Below are 17059 nucleotides of genomic sequence, written 5' to 3' on the forward strand. Positions count from 1 at the left end.
GGGGAATTTCCAGAGGGATTGTAATAATTATTTGTATGTTCGGTTTCAAGGATTAAGCAAAGTTGAGAAGTTTATTTATATTGCCGTGTCTTAATATTGCTTTTTATAATATGTTTCTACAACAATTAGTAAAAATGAAAGCAAAACCGTAGTTACTCTGTAGTTCTGAAAATTTTATGTAAATTTTATGGTAATATATGCTGGGTTCCCTTTCTCCTAGGACTATTTGTGTGTAGTCAAGCTTATTGTGCATGTGCATACAATTTATGCATTCTATGCTGTTTGCAAATAACTTATTTTCTACTCACAGATGTATGTAAAATCAGGCAGGGAAATAAGTGGCATTATATAGCAAAAACAATAGTCTTGTTTGTGTTAGCCTATAGACAGCAGGATCCTGTGATACTTGGAATAATGAAAGCATAGTTTATAAAAATAGATGTGGAGGAAAATATAGCTGGTTTAGAATTGTGCTGGCTTCTGTGAAAAGCTGCTCTTGTTTTCTGTGTGCCACAGAAAGTGATATAGGTTAAAGGAAAGTACTTTTGCATTATTTTGCCATGCTGTTACTGCCCAATAGATTATTTGCTGTTGCTGCACACAGCTGAAGAAGTAATGAAAAATTTCCTGTAAATAATAATAATTTGAGTGTCTAACCTTTATAGGGTTAGATATAAAAGCTCACTAAAACCTGTTCACTCCCTTGTCTTTGACTTTGGTCATAATGTTGTGGTTAGATGTTTCTTTTCTTAGAAGAAGATGATATCATTTGACTTCATTTATAGATTCCTTGGTGGTTTTGGGGAGGGGTGTAGAGGGGAGGGAACAGTCTGCTATGTAGTCTTACATCACTTTATCACCGCGGTGCAAAATTCGTAAAACAGCTTTGAATGTCCGTTCCTGCAGTGGTATCAGACGATTAGGAACTTTGTGTTACCATAAAGTGTGACTATTCTAAGTAATGTTTGTGTGGATCCCTTTGCGATCAAATGCAATATGCTGTTGCAGTCTCTTAAATGATATTAAAATATGATTAGTTTTGCATTGAGAGTTTTGTTGTTTGTTTGTTTGTTTTTAAATAAAAAGTAAGAAAAGATTTCTTTACGGCTTTTAGTAAGTTTGTTACCACAGCTTTTGGATCTTACGCATTTAGTGTGCATCTTGACACTGTAGTATCTACTATAAAATACTAATATTTTACAGAATAATGAATAACCTGGCGCTAATGGAAGAATATGCCAGTTCCCAATGCATGTAGGGAACTTTTAAAATCTGTCTTACAGTGGCTGTACCTCCAGTTTTCCTTATACTTCATGAACTTACTAGGTAGCCTGAGTGTCCAACACTTCATTTATGGTGATTTTGCATTGACGCTGTTAATTGTTACTGACCTTAGAAAGTTACTGGACGTTAAGAACTTGTACTCTTTGTTCATACATGTGGCTTCAATTAGTGTAACGGAGATGATTATAAGCCTTTGCTGTATTCCAGCTCTGCTTCTCCCTGGCTTAACCCACATTTTAAAATAAATCTCCATTTGGAAGCTGAGTAGGTTCTCGTATTTGCTTGGTGTTCCTTTGGAGTGAAGTTGCTCTTCATAGATGAGAGGGAATGACTTAAAATATTATTATTTTGTCTTATTGGAGAGTTACAATTTATTTCTAGGCAGTAACCAAAATAGAAATTGTACTTAAATAAATTTCCATACCTGTCCTCTCTTCTGAAAGAGCTGTTATGTCCCTGTTGACATAGACTGACCCACTTCAATCACTGTCTGGAGGAAAAACTAAACTGTATATTACATGGCGATGTACTTTATTTTCAGGCTGGCATACAGGATGGTAGGAGTCCAGGATGGGGCAAGTTGGTCTTAGTCCAAATGTGCTGGCATGTGTGTGTAACTTCTTAATGACATTTGTACTTTCTAAAAGGTGAAGCCAAATAATTACATTTAGGGAAGTTACCCAGGGTTGTATGGTTGCATGTAATGCTTTCAGTGCCATAGCCTCGCTGAAGTACAGAGAAAGCCTTGTTAACTATTCAAGTCATCCTGCAAAATGGCAGGGGCTGAGGTTGGACAGTCATGGTTCCCAAAGAACATCCTTCTCTGATCATGCTTGTAGCTCTCATTAAAGCAAATGTTCTCTAGTTAGGGTTGTGGCTGCTCTTATGAACCCTTTCACAGCTGATTAAAGCATGCTTTGGAAGTTGGGGAGGTTCTCCTCTTTGCATAATCTTGGGTTTCCTGATTTCTTAGAAGGGTAGGATCTAGTGACTTAAATGCTGGAATGCTCTGCCATCACTGCTTAGGAATTTGGGAATACCACAATCTGTATGGGAAAAACAGCTGTTACATTTCCTGGAGTGAGGGAGTATGAGCCTGTGACATGATCCTCCCTGATTAAATTGCTTGGCACTGGGGAGAGGAGGATGCCCTTCATTTTTTTGACTTTCAGCATGCTGTAAAAACAAGGCAAAGTTAAACCTCCTGTACAAAGGCAGGTGTTAATCCTCGCCAGTGGCACTGAAGTTGTCCAGAGGCTTTCCTGGGGATCTCGGTCTGGATGGGTACATGTTAGACCTCTGCCCCTTATTCTTCTGTTGCAGCAGCCTTTAATCAAAGGCAATTTTTGATCAAAGTATTTTGATCAAAAATCTAGGCACCACGCGTCTCGCTTCCCTGAAAACATACGGGTCTAAATTCTAGGCACCAACATACTCCCTTAGGTTCCTAATTTTAGAGACCTGTTTCTGTTATTCTTTTGAAAGGGTAGATTTTTTTTTTTTATTTATGTATTGGTCACCTTAATTGTAGTAAAAGAGTAGGTTTTGTGCTCGCTGGTTTCCCCAGAAGTGGTAGCTCACTTTGTAAGCTCACTTTAACCGTGTTTACCTTTGGCGCTGAGGAGTAAATGAAAACATGAGAGCTGTAGGCACGCATCCCTCCAGTGAAGCTGTTTACATTCCGTAGTTTGGGATTTTTTTTTCTTTGCTATTGTACTGTGCAGTTTTTTTGCCTGTTCTAATTTGCCATGACGTGGTCAGTGCTGTTTCCTTCCGGCTGCTTACGAGCCTGTGGTAGAGATAAGGATACGTTTACAGTGCATTTTTAACAAGAAGCTGAAGATCTGCTTTGTGTAGGAACTTGGGGACACTCTGAATTGTACAAAATTTGTTTACTGGCTTCATCTGTTTGACACTGTGGAAATCAAGATCTAGAGCATTTTGCTTGCAAAATAACAACTTTGCTAAATTTGAACTGTGTGAAGAAGGATGATATATGTGAGGTATCCTACAGCTGAGTAGGTCAGTCTGGGTTTTGTATTTTTACTTCGAATGTACTTTAAAGATGAGAGTTAGTAATGAATGTGGAAACTGCATATATGAATCAAATGAAAAGATGGATTTTCTTTTTGTTAACTTCCATAACTTTTTCTTAGTATCATGCTTTTAATATGAAACACATTGAAACTGATGTCTTACTTCCTGAAACAGTTTTGTTTTTAAGGGAATGAAAATTCACTTGTATTAATCAGTAAAATTAATACCTCTGAAGATAGAAAGATGTCTGACTTCTTTGGAGTTAGAACAGTTATAGTTTGGAGCAAGCTTTATTGTGACTGCTACTATTTCACAGAGCTAAAGCAATCATTTCTTAATTATAACTTTTCTATTTTTTCTCTCCACAGTGATAAAGGCTATCGAGTTGGGAAGAACAACTCAGGAAAGGTTTGTTTCCCTTTCAGAAGAGAAAAGCCAGGGAACACCGATGATCTAAGAAATACGAACGCTGATACTTGATTCGTTTTGTGATCCTGCCTTTCTGCCCAGCTGGACCTCGGTGACGCTCTCCATTCTTCCACATTGGAGAACATTTTTCTTCGTATGTGGAGCTGAGACCTGGGAATGCGTTATTATGGCAGCAGTTGTACAGCAGAATGAGCTTGTGTTTGAATTTGCCAGCAACGTCATGGAGGATGAGCAGCAGGTACGGGACGGTGTAAGAAACCATATTTGTACAATTTGATGCTAGGAATGTTATGAAAACATGAGGAAAAAGTGTGGTGTAAAACACAAAAAAGCAAACATTGAGGTCATTATTGTTGCAGCAGATCTTTGTGCTGTTTCAAAAGCTTCCTGTTGCTTCCTGTAACTTGCATGGGCGGAACAGAAATTGGTTGAAATGTTACAACTTCTGCAATATTTCAGAGACATCCTGCTCCAAAATTATTTTTCCTATGTTGCTGATATGTGTCGTCTATTTGTAATGCAGAGCCCAAATTCTGGTATTTGACAGTAGTTTTAACTTTCCTGGTGTGCTAGGATAAAATTCTGTGTAAAAGTAATGGTCACACTATGGCTGACTAGAAGGAGCAGTAGGTACCTGCTCACTGCTTTTATTTAGGTTGGTTTCTAAATTGTGGTACTGTGCGCCAGCTATTCAGAAATAAGCTTCGAAGTAATTTAAATTTCTTTCTTTCACACTGCAGGGGAAATATGTCTGTTTCTGTCTGAGGAGTCTCTCCGTTAGGTGTTGGTTATCTAAACCACATCCTGTGAGAACTGAGGCTTCAGTGAAGGATTCCTATTGTAAAAATCAGGCAGCTCCTCTATAGGTGGTGGTTAATAGCAGGGTTTTGCATTTATTAAGTAATTAGATGTCTGGCTACTGTGGAGAGCCTCTTAAAAGGCTGAGAAGTGCCATGACAAACTGTTCCTCTTTTTGGGAATGTGAAAAGCATTTATCCTCTTTTGAAAATACTTTTGGCTTTATAATCTCGTCTCTGGGTTTTCTGTGTGGCCTAATACCTGGCTGGGTCAGTGGCCTGTTTCTGGTGTCAGAGTCATGTGATCATTTCAATGAACTGAGCGTTGTCTGTCTAAAGTGCTAACTCAGTTTTGGGTGGAACTACTAATGTAACTTCCTTCCCTGTATTTTTCCAGAGCTTGTGGTAGCCTGGGGATTTAGATATGGGAATTGCACAAACATAGTCGAAAACGAGCCTTATTTATTACCTCTGTTTGTTGTTCGTTGCTGGCTTCACTTTACAAGCCAATGGGAGAGAGGAGAATTGAGATGGGGAGAGCTACTTCCGTGTGGTTCCTGGAAGGGGTAGTGCAAGCAAGCATGGTGTTGTTCAGTTTAGCTATGTGTTCTGCCTCTTGCAGTTTCTTCAGATGCTCACCTGAAAAACTTTAAAAATACTAACGAGCACTCAATAGGGCAGTAAAACCTCCCTAAACAGAGCTTTCTCAAGCTCCAGAACAAACTCAACATTGGCATTCATCTCATAACCCCGATAAATCTTACTCCAGGTGAAGCCTAAGGAAAAAAGGCATCCTGTAGCATACCCCAAAGGTGATGAAATCAAAGATGGGAAAGGCCAAAGAGAGAGAGTGCACAGCAGAAGGTCCATTACTGCAAACAGTCAGATGCAAGCTCCTCTTAAATCACTGGGTTGGCTTAGTTCAGATATCAAAGATGCAGGTAGCCAGCTAGCTGGCTGCGCAGGGTTATACTCAAATACTCAGCTGTAGAAAAGGAATCCTGCATAGGGAAAGATCTGGGAAGCTGGAGCAACATCTGGCCCAGACAAGGGTTTATAATACAACATTAAGCCAAAAAGATTGCTTACACCTGGTTGTTCTGCTTCTTACAACATGGGAGATATTGTTACTCTTGAAGTTTTTAAATTTTGGACAGATGAGTTGTATTTAGGGATGGATAAAACAATTTTTGTACTTTGCAAAAAATTTAGCTCTGGAAGTGCTCTGTGTTGGTGAAAAGCATTTTTTTGAGCTTCATCAGTATACAAAAGGTGACATATTTATACACGGGTATCTTTTAACTGATCTTTGGATAATTACTTTTGCGATGCCCCCAAAAGCTGGCATTGCAAGAACTTTGGTACTTTTCTTCTTGTCAGAGCTTTGCCTGGAGCCCTGTTGTGCCAAGAGCTGTCAGGACATGGAACAGCTGCAGGGAGACATTCAGGGTCTAGATGGCCGCTGTGCTCAGTATTTCAGGGAAGTCATTATTCATGGCTTTTTAAAAAAATTTTTTTTTCAAGTCTTGGTTAAACAACCATAAATTATGAACATTTGCAAATGTAAGCATTCAGCCAGTGGCAAATGCCAGTGGGAAGGACTCAATCACGTGGTCCCGTGTGAACGGGAAAGGCTCTCTCTTATGAGCTTTATCCTTTTCAGTTTAGAAAGTAGGATTTTTTTTTTTTCTGGAGGGTTCATGTATCGCATTGTGGGTTCCTTACATGCATGATTAGGAAGGACCTGGAGAAGAGAAGACTCTGGGGAGACCTTATAGCAGCCTTCCAGTTGTTGAACAGGGCTGCAGAAAAGATGGGGAGGGACTCTTTATCAGGGAGGGTAGTGATAGGACGAGGGGTAATGGTTTTAAACTGAAAGAGGGGAGGTTTAGATTAGATATTAGGAATTAGTTCTTTACTATGAGGTGGTGAGACACTGGCACACGTTGCCCAAAGAAGCTGTGGCTGCCCCCTCCCTGGCAGTATTCAAGGCCAGGTTGGATGGGGCTTTGAGCAACCTGGTCTGGTGGAAGGTGTCCCTGCCCATGGCAGGGGGGTTGGAACTGGGTGATCTTTGAGGTCCCTTCCAACCCAAACCATTCTCTGATTCTATGAAATCGTTGTGAGATCTGTAATGAGGTTGTCTCCCCAGGAAAGCAAGCAGCATTTATCTGCTTCCAGCATCACTCTGTGAAACTTCGTAATTTCTCAGGTGCTTGCCACGAGAACACCTCTAAAGTCAAGAGGCTGCCTCTGCTTTTGGCACAGGAGCCTTCAGCAAGAGAAAACCAAAGCCCATTTCCTAGTCACCAAGGTCACTTTGCCTAGTTTAATTTAGTTTTTTTAAAAAATAAATGGCCAACTGTATTGTGAGTCTGAATTTTGTTGCTTTGTTAAAAAAGCAGGGTTTTTTTCACTGAGGTGGTTTTTTTTTTCCCTCCATGTAGCTTTTCCCTGTGCCTATCTATTGCGTGTATTTCTTCCCACCGATCACTCACTTGCACAAAATTTGTTCCACACCAGTTACAATCTAATCACCATATTCCTGGGACAAGTTTTCTTCCTTAGAGGACTTGTAGTATGGGAAGACAGTACCTCCAGAGAAGAAGGAACTTCCTTCCTTGTTTTCCGTTTCCACAACTAGGATGGTGTTTTGATCTTCTGTCAGTTGGTGACAGCTGATGAGAAAATTCTCAGAGAAAAAAAGAAACACCTTGTCAGTATGTCAAACACCCGATATGAATTTGAGAGCAGGAAGGAAGATTGCTGCCTTTGGCCCCCAGAGGAGGGCAGGGTTCAGTTTTCAGGGTGTCATGGAGCATGACTGGTGCTGTTCGTGGGACCTTCCATGGACTTCGGCATCTGGCTGAAGCTTTGCACTCCTCCAGATTGTTAAAGGTCGATCTAGAGTACTGGTTTGTAGATAAACTATAGTGAGGAATTTGGTGTCTAAGACTTGGAAGATTTCAGCAGTAGCTCAACTCCCTTTATGTGTCCAGCAAACATGGGAGATACATTGAAGCCAAGCCAAAGTTTTGGTGGGAGCTAGGGTGTCATATTTTAACTATATTTTGCATGAGGAAGATGAAGCAACAGAAGTAGGTGAAAGGAAAAAACACACAGATTGTTCTTCTATGGATTTATATATTAATTTCTCGAAAATCGTTGCTGACACTTTAATTTGGGGCTAGTTTTTTAATTTTGGGATACTTTGTACTCTTTTCTTTTTGTTAGTGCATGTAGAACCACCTTTGTATTACAAATAAATTATTTTGTGATCTTGCTATTAGAGAGGTAATTTGATTTGTCTTAATTGAATCACTACTTTCTAATCCTTAATTTAATGTTTCCCTGTGTGTAATTCTCATTACACACTAGCATCAAAGGGAGCTGTACTAAACATGGGCTCTTCTGCGGTTCTAAATATGTACAAAGCTATTCCTGAGTCTTACAACAGCAGAGCTATAGGAAGCTTTAGCTTGGCTCTCAGTTGGGATTCAGGTGCTTTCAATGGAATCAAGAACATTATAGAAGTACTGAGGTGAGATTTTACCTCTGAACAGTCAATATATACAACAGCATACATTAGTGGTAGCTTTTAAAACTGAACGAAATTCTTTTAATGAAATCATAACCAATTGCAAATACTGTACAAAAAAGTGATGATGGTGTCTGCAAAAAATGCATTTCAACTTAGATTTGTTTGCAGTTGCATGAATGCTTTTCTCTCTGAAAGTGTATTACATGCTTGTTCCAGCCTCTCCTTTTCACAGCTGTGGCAGGAAAGAAAATCCGTAGGTTGTACCTGTGTGAGGTATGAGTTGGAAGGGTGTGCAACTGTGGCTTTAAAATAAAAAGCCACAAGAAGTGATATTTACTCTGACTCTTCCAGTTTAAAACTGTTATTAATTTAAAGAAAACCACGTTTAAAAATGTCTCACCATGAGTGAATGCTTTTCTGTTCGTCTCTTGTCTTTTGGAAGCGTAGTGTGTCAGCAAACTCCTCGAATGGTCTGGCGCCAAGTTCAAGCAACGTGGTATTCCCCTGCCATGAGGGTTTCTCTGCCTGTAGACAGAAATAGTGACCATGTGGGAGTATGCGTATGGTGGTTGTTTCTAGACATGGTCAAAATACAGTTTAACCTTTCAGAGCAGATCGTATCTGATCATACAGATCAAACCGACTGTCGCTCAAATGCGTGAGAGCAGGACTGTTCACTACCACGGGAAACATTTGGGTCAGTGGTGAAATGTGTTTCAGTAACAGGTGGATGTTTGGGCTTTTGTAATGACACTTCACAGCAGAGTAAGGTGTAATATAAACAGGGCTTTGAGAAACTGAACTGAAAACACGCGACAATCGATCGTGTTTCATTTATTGTTCTGAGGCAGTTTTTATTACTTGTCCCTACTAGAGAATAATAGCAGCGCCGGAGGTGGTTTTGCCTCTTGGAGGCCATCAGGGACACGAGCATCAGTCATTAGAGAAGGATGGTGCTGAGGTAGAGCAATTTTTTTTTATCCAGAAGAAGCTAATGTGAGGCTTATCCTAAGCGCAGGCAACTTGGCATGTTGCTGCAGCTCTTGAGCTGGCGCAGCGGCAGAAGCAGGGAGGAAGGATGCCGCGCGTCGAAGGCATGGCGGGGAGGCAGCTGGCCGTTTGCCGACGAGCGTGCAGGAGATGGACGCGACATCAGAAACAGACACCCAAACACCTCCACCCTTTTATAGTCAGGGGAGAGGAATAGGCGTTTTTAGGGCATGATTCATCCTGTGGTAGCACCGGAGCTGAAAATTGGGCAGGAAAATTGTGCCCTGGAAATACTCATTTCTCTCTGTTGGCTCTGAAGGAAACCTGGGGTTCCTAGCTCAGGTCCAAGTGCCTGCACCACGGCTGTCTGAGGTTCGGTGAGATGAACTTCACCCTTGGTGTTTATGAACTAGAGCAGGGTGAGAAGACTGAAGTCTTACTTGCATCTTCGCTACCTAAAATCCGTATTTTTTCCCTGCTCAGTACAATACTGAACACGTGTTTGCAAAGCACGTGCTGTTCTTGCTTGCAGGTGACAGGAGCCTGAACGTTGTATATAATCCTTTTAATATATATTTTTTTAATGTAGTTGTATATATGGGTGTACAATTGTATATATGGGTGTACAATATATGTAACTTAATCCCAAAAATTCTATACTGTGGCATATTGCCGAATTTGAGGTATTTAAACTGTTTTTAGAGCATGTATTGTATCTCAGTAATGAGGCTGTAATGGACTGTCTTGCTTCTAGTTTATGGAACATATTGTTGAAAATCTTTTTTTTTAATGCATACAATATTCTCTCTTTACTGTGCTTTATCTTTTTTATTGATGTGGCTTTTATTTAATCAAATCTATTTGTTTATTCTTGCCTGGAAGCAAATAGGATCAGGGATGTTTGGGTCAGTAAACAAACAGGATGCACAATGTAACTATGAATCTTTCTGAGGAACTTGGCCCTGATTCCTGGTTTCTCAGCCCTGGCAAGATGCCGCCTTGGATAGAGGTGGCCACAAAGGTGTTGGGTGGAAGCTGTCCCATTGCTTGACTCAGTAAACACCCATCATCTGGCATCATGATTGCACAAGAAGGCTTTAACTGTGCTGCCCTTTGTTCATTTTTATTGATCTCCTACCACCATGTTACTCTGTTTTGAAGCTTATGTTTGGTAGAGTAGGCAGGTTATTTGTTGTTTTATTTTCTTTTGGTTTTGTTGGGATTTTTTGTTTAGCAGACTGTCCATGATAGAAGCCCATAGAAGTACTAGTTTTGTTTCTTAATTCTTCCTTTTTTTCCTGATTGCCCTTTACCACAGTTGTTGCTGAGACATGTTTTACAAAACACAGAGCAACTTGAAGTGGTAATTACTGCCTTTTAAAACTTCTAATTGCACTTTCTACTTTCAGTACTTACCTTCCAGACTATTCCCTAGGAGAGGCTTACTCCCATAGCCATTAGCTCTGACACCATTTTCCGTTGGTGGCAGTGTGCTTAGTGGCAAGACAGTGAGACATGAGCAGTCCCTAAGCAAGCTTATAATCATATGGTCAGGTTTTCTTCTTGTGTGGTTAAATAAAAAACCTAGTTGATCCATGCATATCTGTGCTCCTCTGTGGAGGATGAGACCAAATGTACAAGTACTGGTTTTCTCAGAAACATGTTTTAGCAACTCTTTGGTTTGTTTTCTTGTTTTTAAGCTTGCCAAATTCATAATGTGATCTATTTCTGTAGTGAGAGAACCTTAGAGTTACACTAGACTTTCTTGGAGCCTGCTCTGCTATCATCAGCTATGACTTTCTTCCTGCAAAGGACATTTTAAAAGACTTGCTTTGGAAAATACTGTGTCTGTAATAAATAGTAGATTTTGAAAACCTCTTCACGTTGAATGGTTGCTTTTTCAGAGTGTATGCATCTTATTATTATTATTATTATTACTACCAGTCAGTTTGATGTCTGTTTTCCCAGCTGCCTCTTTTCTTCTGTATCTGATGCAAAATAACTATCGAGACAGAAGGATGATGTCTGAAAGCAGACTTAGGAAGGAAAGAGGGGAATAATGTCAAGTGACTAAAGCTGTAAAAATTAGAGAGGGAAAGTATTAAGGCATGTATATCAGGCACTCCCTGTTACACCCCTTGCTCTTGTAGCAATCGTCCCCCAAAATAGTGATCTTCAACTAATGTCTCTTGGGAAACTTGGTGCCTGTGAGAGCTCCATCCAGTCCTGACAGCCACAGGACTCCTCCACCCCTAGCTTGATGGGAAGAGCAAAAGATTTAAAGTGCTTGTAGCAAGTCACTTGCCCAGTACTATTGCCAGCAGCGTTTAGCGTTTACTGCACTGTGCCACTCCTCCGTATTGGCAGCTTTTATGCTGCAAAATGATGTCATGGGAGTCTGGCATTACCTACTGGAGTAAAGTCAATATATTAGATGCTACAGTGATATTCAGTCTCTGGCCCATAGTGGGACACTGCTGCTACTTGGCTTTATGTGCTCTAGGTATTCCCTCCTGATGATCTAATACTCAAGTGATGTAGTAGAAGTCTGTTGAAGTATTAATCAGTAAGTGGTTACATTGGACGCAGACTAACTACTGTTATTTTAATTTTCTTTTTTCCACCCCCCAGCTTGGTGATCCGTCTATTTTCCCTGCTGTCATCGTGGAGCATGTTCCTAGTGCAGACCTCCTACATAACTATTCTGGTTTAACCTGCGTGGATGAACCTAGTGACATGATCACTGAGAGCTCTCTGGACGTCGCAGAAGAGCAAATCATAGAAGATGATGATATCACCCTCACAGGTTGGCAATGAAAACGTTTCTGTGCCATGTTTTTGTACCAAGATGGCTGAGGCTAATGATGGAAAAAAGCTTAATGACAAAAAAAAACCAACAGGAAACAAAATTATAGTAGTATTTCATGCTGTTAATTCTGTACAAGACAGACAAAATGGCATTAATGCTGTTAGCAGGTGGCTTGCAATCCCAGCTGCATGGCTGATAATGGTGAAGAGTTTCATCCATCAACAGAGATTAAGACAGAGTCCTGCTCAGAGTAACATCAAGATTTTTCTTTGCTCTTCATAGGATTTGTTTGCTCTTATTTAATGGTTGATACGTACCTAAGTAAACTTGCATACCAAAAAGCAGGAAGGTGCAGCTTAAGTAGACGTACTGCTTTTAGCTTCCTGAGGGTGTATAGTTAGCCATAAAATGTGCACGTTAGCGTGGCTTACTGGTGTAAGTATGCTCAGCATAGTATTCAGTTTGGATCTCTGCTAATGACTAATGCCTAAAATACAGATGTTCTGTTTAAATTCTGTTAGAAAAGGTAGCCCCAGAGAGAAGACAGTTCTCAAGAGGAAAGCTCAAACATATGTCACGTTTTTAAAAAACAACCCTTCACTGAATGCGTGTATTTGAGGCATTTTTGCAGAACAAGCCTGAAAGGTGGGGTAGATTCTTCACAGAGAGAGGATCTATTTCTGCATCTTCTTTCAGCCATTAGGCTCCATACCTGGACTGTCTCCAGGGCTGGAGACAGCTTGCTGTTTTCAGTCATGCTTTTGACATTATTTCCAAAGGCATACTCTGATGCAATCTTTTACCACCAAAAGCAAAACAAAAGCTCAACAAAACTTAACATGAGGAACAGTTCACAGAGTAAATTGACATGAGCTGTTCTCAGTAAATGGTTTTATCTGATAAAAATTACTTCTTTTTTTTTTTTTTATTAGTGAATTATCTGTAAACAGACTGTGACCGTACAGATAAGTTAGCTGATTATTCAAGAAGGTTTTACATACTTAAACGTTATTTCAAGTTGAGACCTCTTGCCAGCTATTCACTTGCTATTCATATTAATTATTCACACTGCAACTGGCGTTCCCTCAGTGTGTTACTTAAGCACCACTTAATGCGGCTGTGTGAATTTTTCATAGTGGATCATTTTTATGAATCCAAATTCACTGTAATATATTGTGTGTGAATTTTTACTTGCATGAGTAATTGTGAAACTCCACCTTTGTGAATGCCCTTGTTAACATTTTTTTGTTGCTGGTCACATAAGGAGGGCTTGCAAATTGCTGCCAGAGACTGAAAATATGTAATCCTTGTATCCGATGGTGTCCAAGGGTTTCTGGGATACTTGGGAGGCAGACAAGTACAGTATTGTTCCCGTCATCCATTGTAGTTCGAGCAATCTGGTTTTCTTTAAAGGCAAAGTCCTTAGAAAACCAGAGCTGCCGCTTTGCAGAGATTATTGTTGTGAAGGAGATGTTAACTAATTATCTGTTTCACACTCTCCATCCCACTAGCTACTGTGTGTGCTCTAGGTTTCCTTGGAAAGGGAAGTGGATGAGCCCAGGCCGGGCAGGGACCAGCACCGCTGCCGAAAGCTCCTGCTCAGGATGCAAGGCGGGCAGCACTGGCAGCTCAGCCCCCTGTTTCTGGCAGGGCGCTATCCAGCCTGACTTAAGTGGGGCAGAATTTGGGAGCCCAGGGGTGCGAAGGCACCCCACAGGAGGTGAGGAGAAAACATCGGAGGGAGGCCCCGTTACTTCCCTGCCCCACTGCAGGCAAGCGTCGGCTGTGGCTGCAGCTGCCTGCTTGAGCTGCAAGGCTGCTGTGGAAGAGATTCGGTTCAAGCACTGCTTGCCGTAGGCTGCCTCTGAAATGGGGCTAATCGTAGCTGAAATTTCCCACCTACTCTATTTTTCAGCTGCTTTTTTTTCCCTCCTTTCTTTGAAGATTTCTTCTTGATTTTTTTTTTTTTTTTTTTTTTTTTTTTTTCCCCATGGGGCATGTTTGGTCTCCACAATGAAATGCGTTGTTTTACTCTTTGAAGTTTGTACCAGTCTTTTCACTTGCTTCCACGTTACGGCTTTGAGAGAGGATCAGACATTATAAAGACTGTGCTAATTCCATGTTAAAATAGTCGTAAGACTGAAGTTCACAGCAAAACGAAACTGAAACCACTGTCATTTGTGACTAAACATTACTGAGAAATAGCTGCTTAATATGCAGGATTTGGTGGGGTTTTTTTTTAAGTTACCAGTTTTTCGGTACTGTTGTCATACGTTAAGCTTATCTTTTCTCCTAAACTACAGAAATTAGTAGTAGGTCTCCTGAAACTGAAGCAATTAGTTTTTAGGGATCTGTCTGCAGAATGATGGACACTGGTGAGTTTTTCCATCTATAGGATGTAGCTTCAGCCCTTCAAAACCACTGCATCAGTGATTGCTTACCTGTAGTATAAATTATAACCTGCAGCAAACTATAAGAACAGCATCTGTTTCACATGAAACCCTGCTGAAAGACGGCTAACAACCAGCTTTTTAGTTACGTTAACACTCACAGTGTAATTTTTTTGTAATTAATAGGCAGACCTCCCTTATCGTCTTTCTCTTTAAAAGCACTTTTCCCTGGAAAAACTGCAATGGCAATTTATATGGTCAGTTTGTTGCCATTATTATGGGATTTTAAATGATTAATCGTTATGTAGTAAAGGGTGATTAAGAAAATAAATTGCAGCATTTGGCTTTGAATGAAGTTTTATCTCTAAAGGGCATATTGAATTATTGGTTTTTTTTTTTCTCTGAAAAATACAAGGGATAATGTTTTGTGCAGAATAAATTCTAGGCCAACTTGTCAGATGGTACAATTTGCTACACTTTATGTACCTTATTAATGTGACTAATTACAGTTATAAACTGCATAGGAAGGAGGAACTAATTGGATTATGTAACTTCCTGAAAGGATTTTTTTAATTATTGTTATTTTTTTTTTTAACTTTGCCATGTCTAGCCAGGATAATTTAGAAAAATAACAGTTAATCGAACTCTGCCATTTTTGTGATTCACCTGTTCTGGTGTTGTTTTCATGGGATCAGGGAAGCTGCTGCACTGAGGCAGTTTGGGGGGGATGAGAGAGGAGGGATGGAAAATTTGCACTTAGGTGCCCTGTGCCCTAGTCTGAATAGGGAGCATGGAAGCGTGCATTTTCATAGAACCATAGCGGTGCTTAATAACTGGTTCAGAAGTTATTTTACAGCATTTCAAAGTTTGGTAGCATTTGGCTTGTATGTTTTGTGACACTCCAGTGTTCGTGGCGCAAGCCAAGCTGGTCATGTAGGAGAGGGAAGGCAAAAAGATGATGGGTACTGCAGTCCTGCACAAACCCAGCATCTTTGGTGATCATTTGTGATGCTACAGAGAAACCCAGAGGTGCAGTTGGGTGGAAACTGAACTTCATAGCGTTAATCCATGAGGATTTTGAGTTGACAAGATGCCAGTTGTAAAAAAAAAAATATGGGTTCGGTTTCCGTTACTTTGTAAAGAAATTATTCACTGCTGCACGTAGCATCTGGTTACAAACAGTGAGGGTTATTTTTGTATAGCTCCCCATGAGATAATTTTCTTTTCAAATTGTAAAGCCCTATTTAGAATAGAAAATGAAGGGTGATGTGTAGGTCTCCTGAAATACCTGTGTTCTTAAACTCAGTTTTCCAGGGTCAGTTAACAATCAGTTCAGAGTTGACACTAAAAAGCAATCGCTTAAATCTTAATGGCCAACTCTTCTGCAAGTGGGGGCCCTGTCCATGTTTAATGGGTCTCTTTCTACCTTTAGCATCTTCAGTTTTCTTCCGACATTATTTTGAGGCTCTGTGGTCCCTGTTTCTGTTTATAGTAGAACCAGCAGTGAATTTAAACACAGCTGTGACCAGCACAGCCTGTGTCTTGGCCTGGACAAAGAGTCGTGTTGTCCAGTCTCCGGAGCTGCTGGCCACTGGGGAAGCAACAGGAGTGGGACGGAATTGCGGTATAAAGCTTTCAAAAAAGACACTGGGCAGGAGTTGGGAAAGCAGGACTTTAGACTGAGGCGGGGAGCTTCCCGCGCAAGGAGTAGTTTCTTTCTCCACCAGGTGAGAAGAGCAGAAAGCTGTGTTCGGGCAAGCCTCGCACTAACGGCGAGCGCTGATTCATAGTGAACCTGGATTCACAGTAACTGGGCCGTAATTGGCATGCAGATACGGAGTCTTACATTTGTGGCTTGCTCAGATAAGCAACAACTTGTAGAGTACCCTGGGAAAAAAAATGAAGTTACTTTCGGGTGTGGTTTTCCCTTCACACCCCCCCCCCCCCCCCCATTTTTTCTTTTTCCTCCCTCCCCTTCACCCTCTTTTTTCCTTTTTTCTTCCCTCTTTTTTTCCTTTTTAGTTTTTTCCTTTTTTCCCCACTTTTCTTCCTCTTATTTTTTAAGTTTCTGCCTATCTAAGATAACATATGAAATCTGATGCTTCTCAGAAACAACCTCCCCCTCTACCATTCTTTCAGCTCTGACTTTGCCAGAGTGCAACAAATAAGCTATTTCATCCCAGTTCTTCTTAAATTTGTGACTGTATCGTACCTGCCAGTGATTGGAAGGCTTTTCTGCAACATTAAGAGAAAAACTAAAATAACAGACAGCAGCTTTCTTTTGGTAGTTGAGTTGGTTATCTCCGAGCAGCGTCTCAAGTTGAGTGATGCGAATTAGCATCCTGCTGCTAGCAGGACAGAGAAGGGATGCTCTATCTCTGTGCGGTGCCCCATGCCTTGTTTGTGTGTTAGCTCTTGAGTTCTTGTAATTCAACTTGCTAACCCAGCAATACCCCAAAAACTTCTTTTCAGCTCTTTTATAAAACTGAATTGTCTCGTGGCGTGATCGAAAGAGCATGAAGCCTTGTTAATTGTCAGGAGTTTGGATCATGACCCAGGGGCAGAGATGGGAGGAAGAACCACAGCCCTTGTTTTTTCAGCAACAGGGAAATAATAATTTGGCTCAAACCACCTTGTGAAGTCATCTTCTAAGAGGAGGCTTGAAGGGTGTTAGCAAGGACATTAATGTGGTTAAGAAGCTTATTTTTTGCCATTTAGTTTCTGTGGAGAGACAGATAGTTGGCACTCCTTACGTTTTTTGTGAGCATCAAATTATATTAAT

General features: G+C 40.6%; 1 protein-coding gene across 3 annotated transcripts in view; it reads left to right on the forward strand.

The window, feature by feature from the left end:
* Window positions 1-3641: 3641 nt before the first annotated feature.
* The window catches only part of ELF1 (E74 like ETS transcription factor 1), a 40403-nt gene continuing 26985 nt past the window's right edge, over window positions 3642-17059 (forward strand). For all 3 annotated transcript variants that reach the window (XM_086476590.1, XM_086476598.1, XM_086476604.1), the window contains exons 1-2: window positions 3642-3988; window positions 11710-11884. In XM_086476590.1, the coding sequence (XP_086332716.1) occupies window positions 3917-3988; window positions 11710-11884 (247 nt within the window). In that variant the 5' untranslated portion in view covers window positions 3642-3916. The remainder of the gene's footprint in view (window positions 3989-11709; window positions 11885-17059) is intronic.

The sequence above is a fragment of the Leptosomus discolor genome, chromosome 1 (assembly GCF_034619465.1).
Source record: "Leptosomus discolor isolate bLepDis1 chromosome 1, bLepDis1.hap2, whole genome shotgun sequence".
Lineage (NCBI taxonomy): Eukaryota > Metazoa > Chordata > Aves > Leptosomiformes > Leptosomidae > Leptosomus > Leptosomus discolor.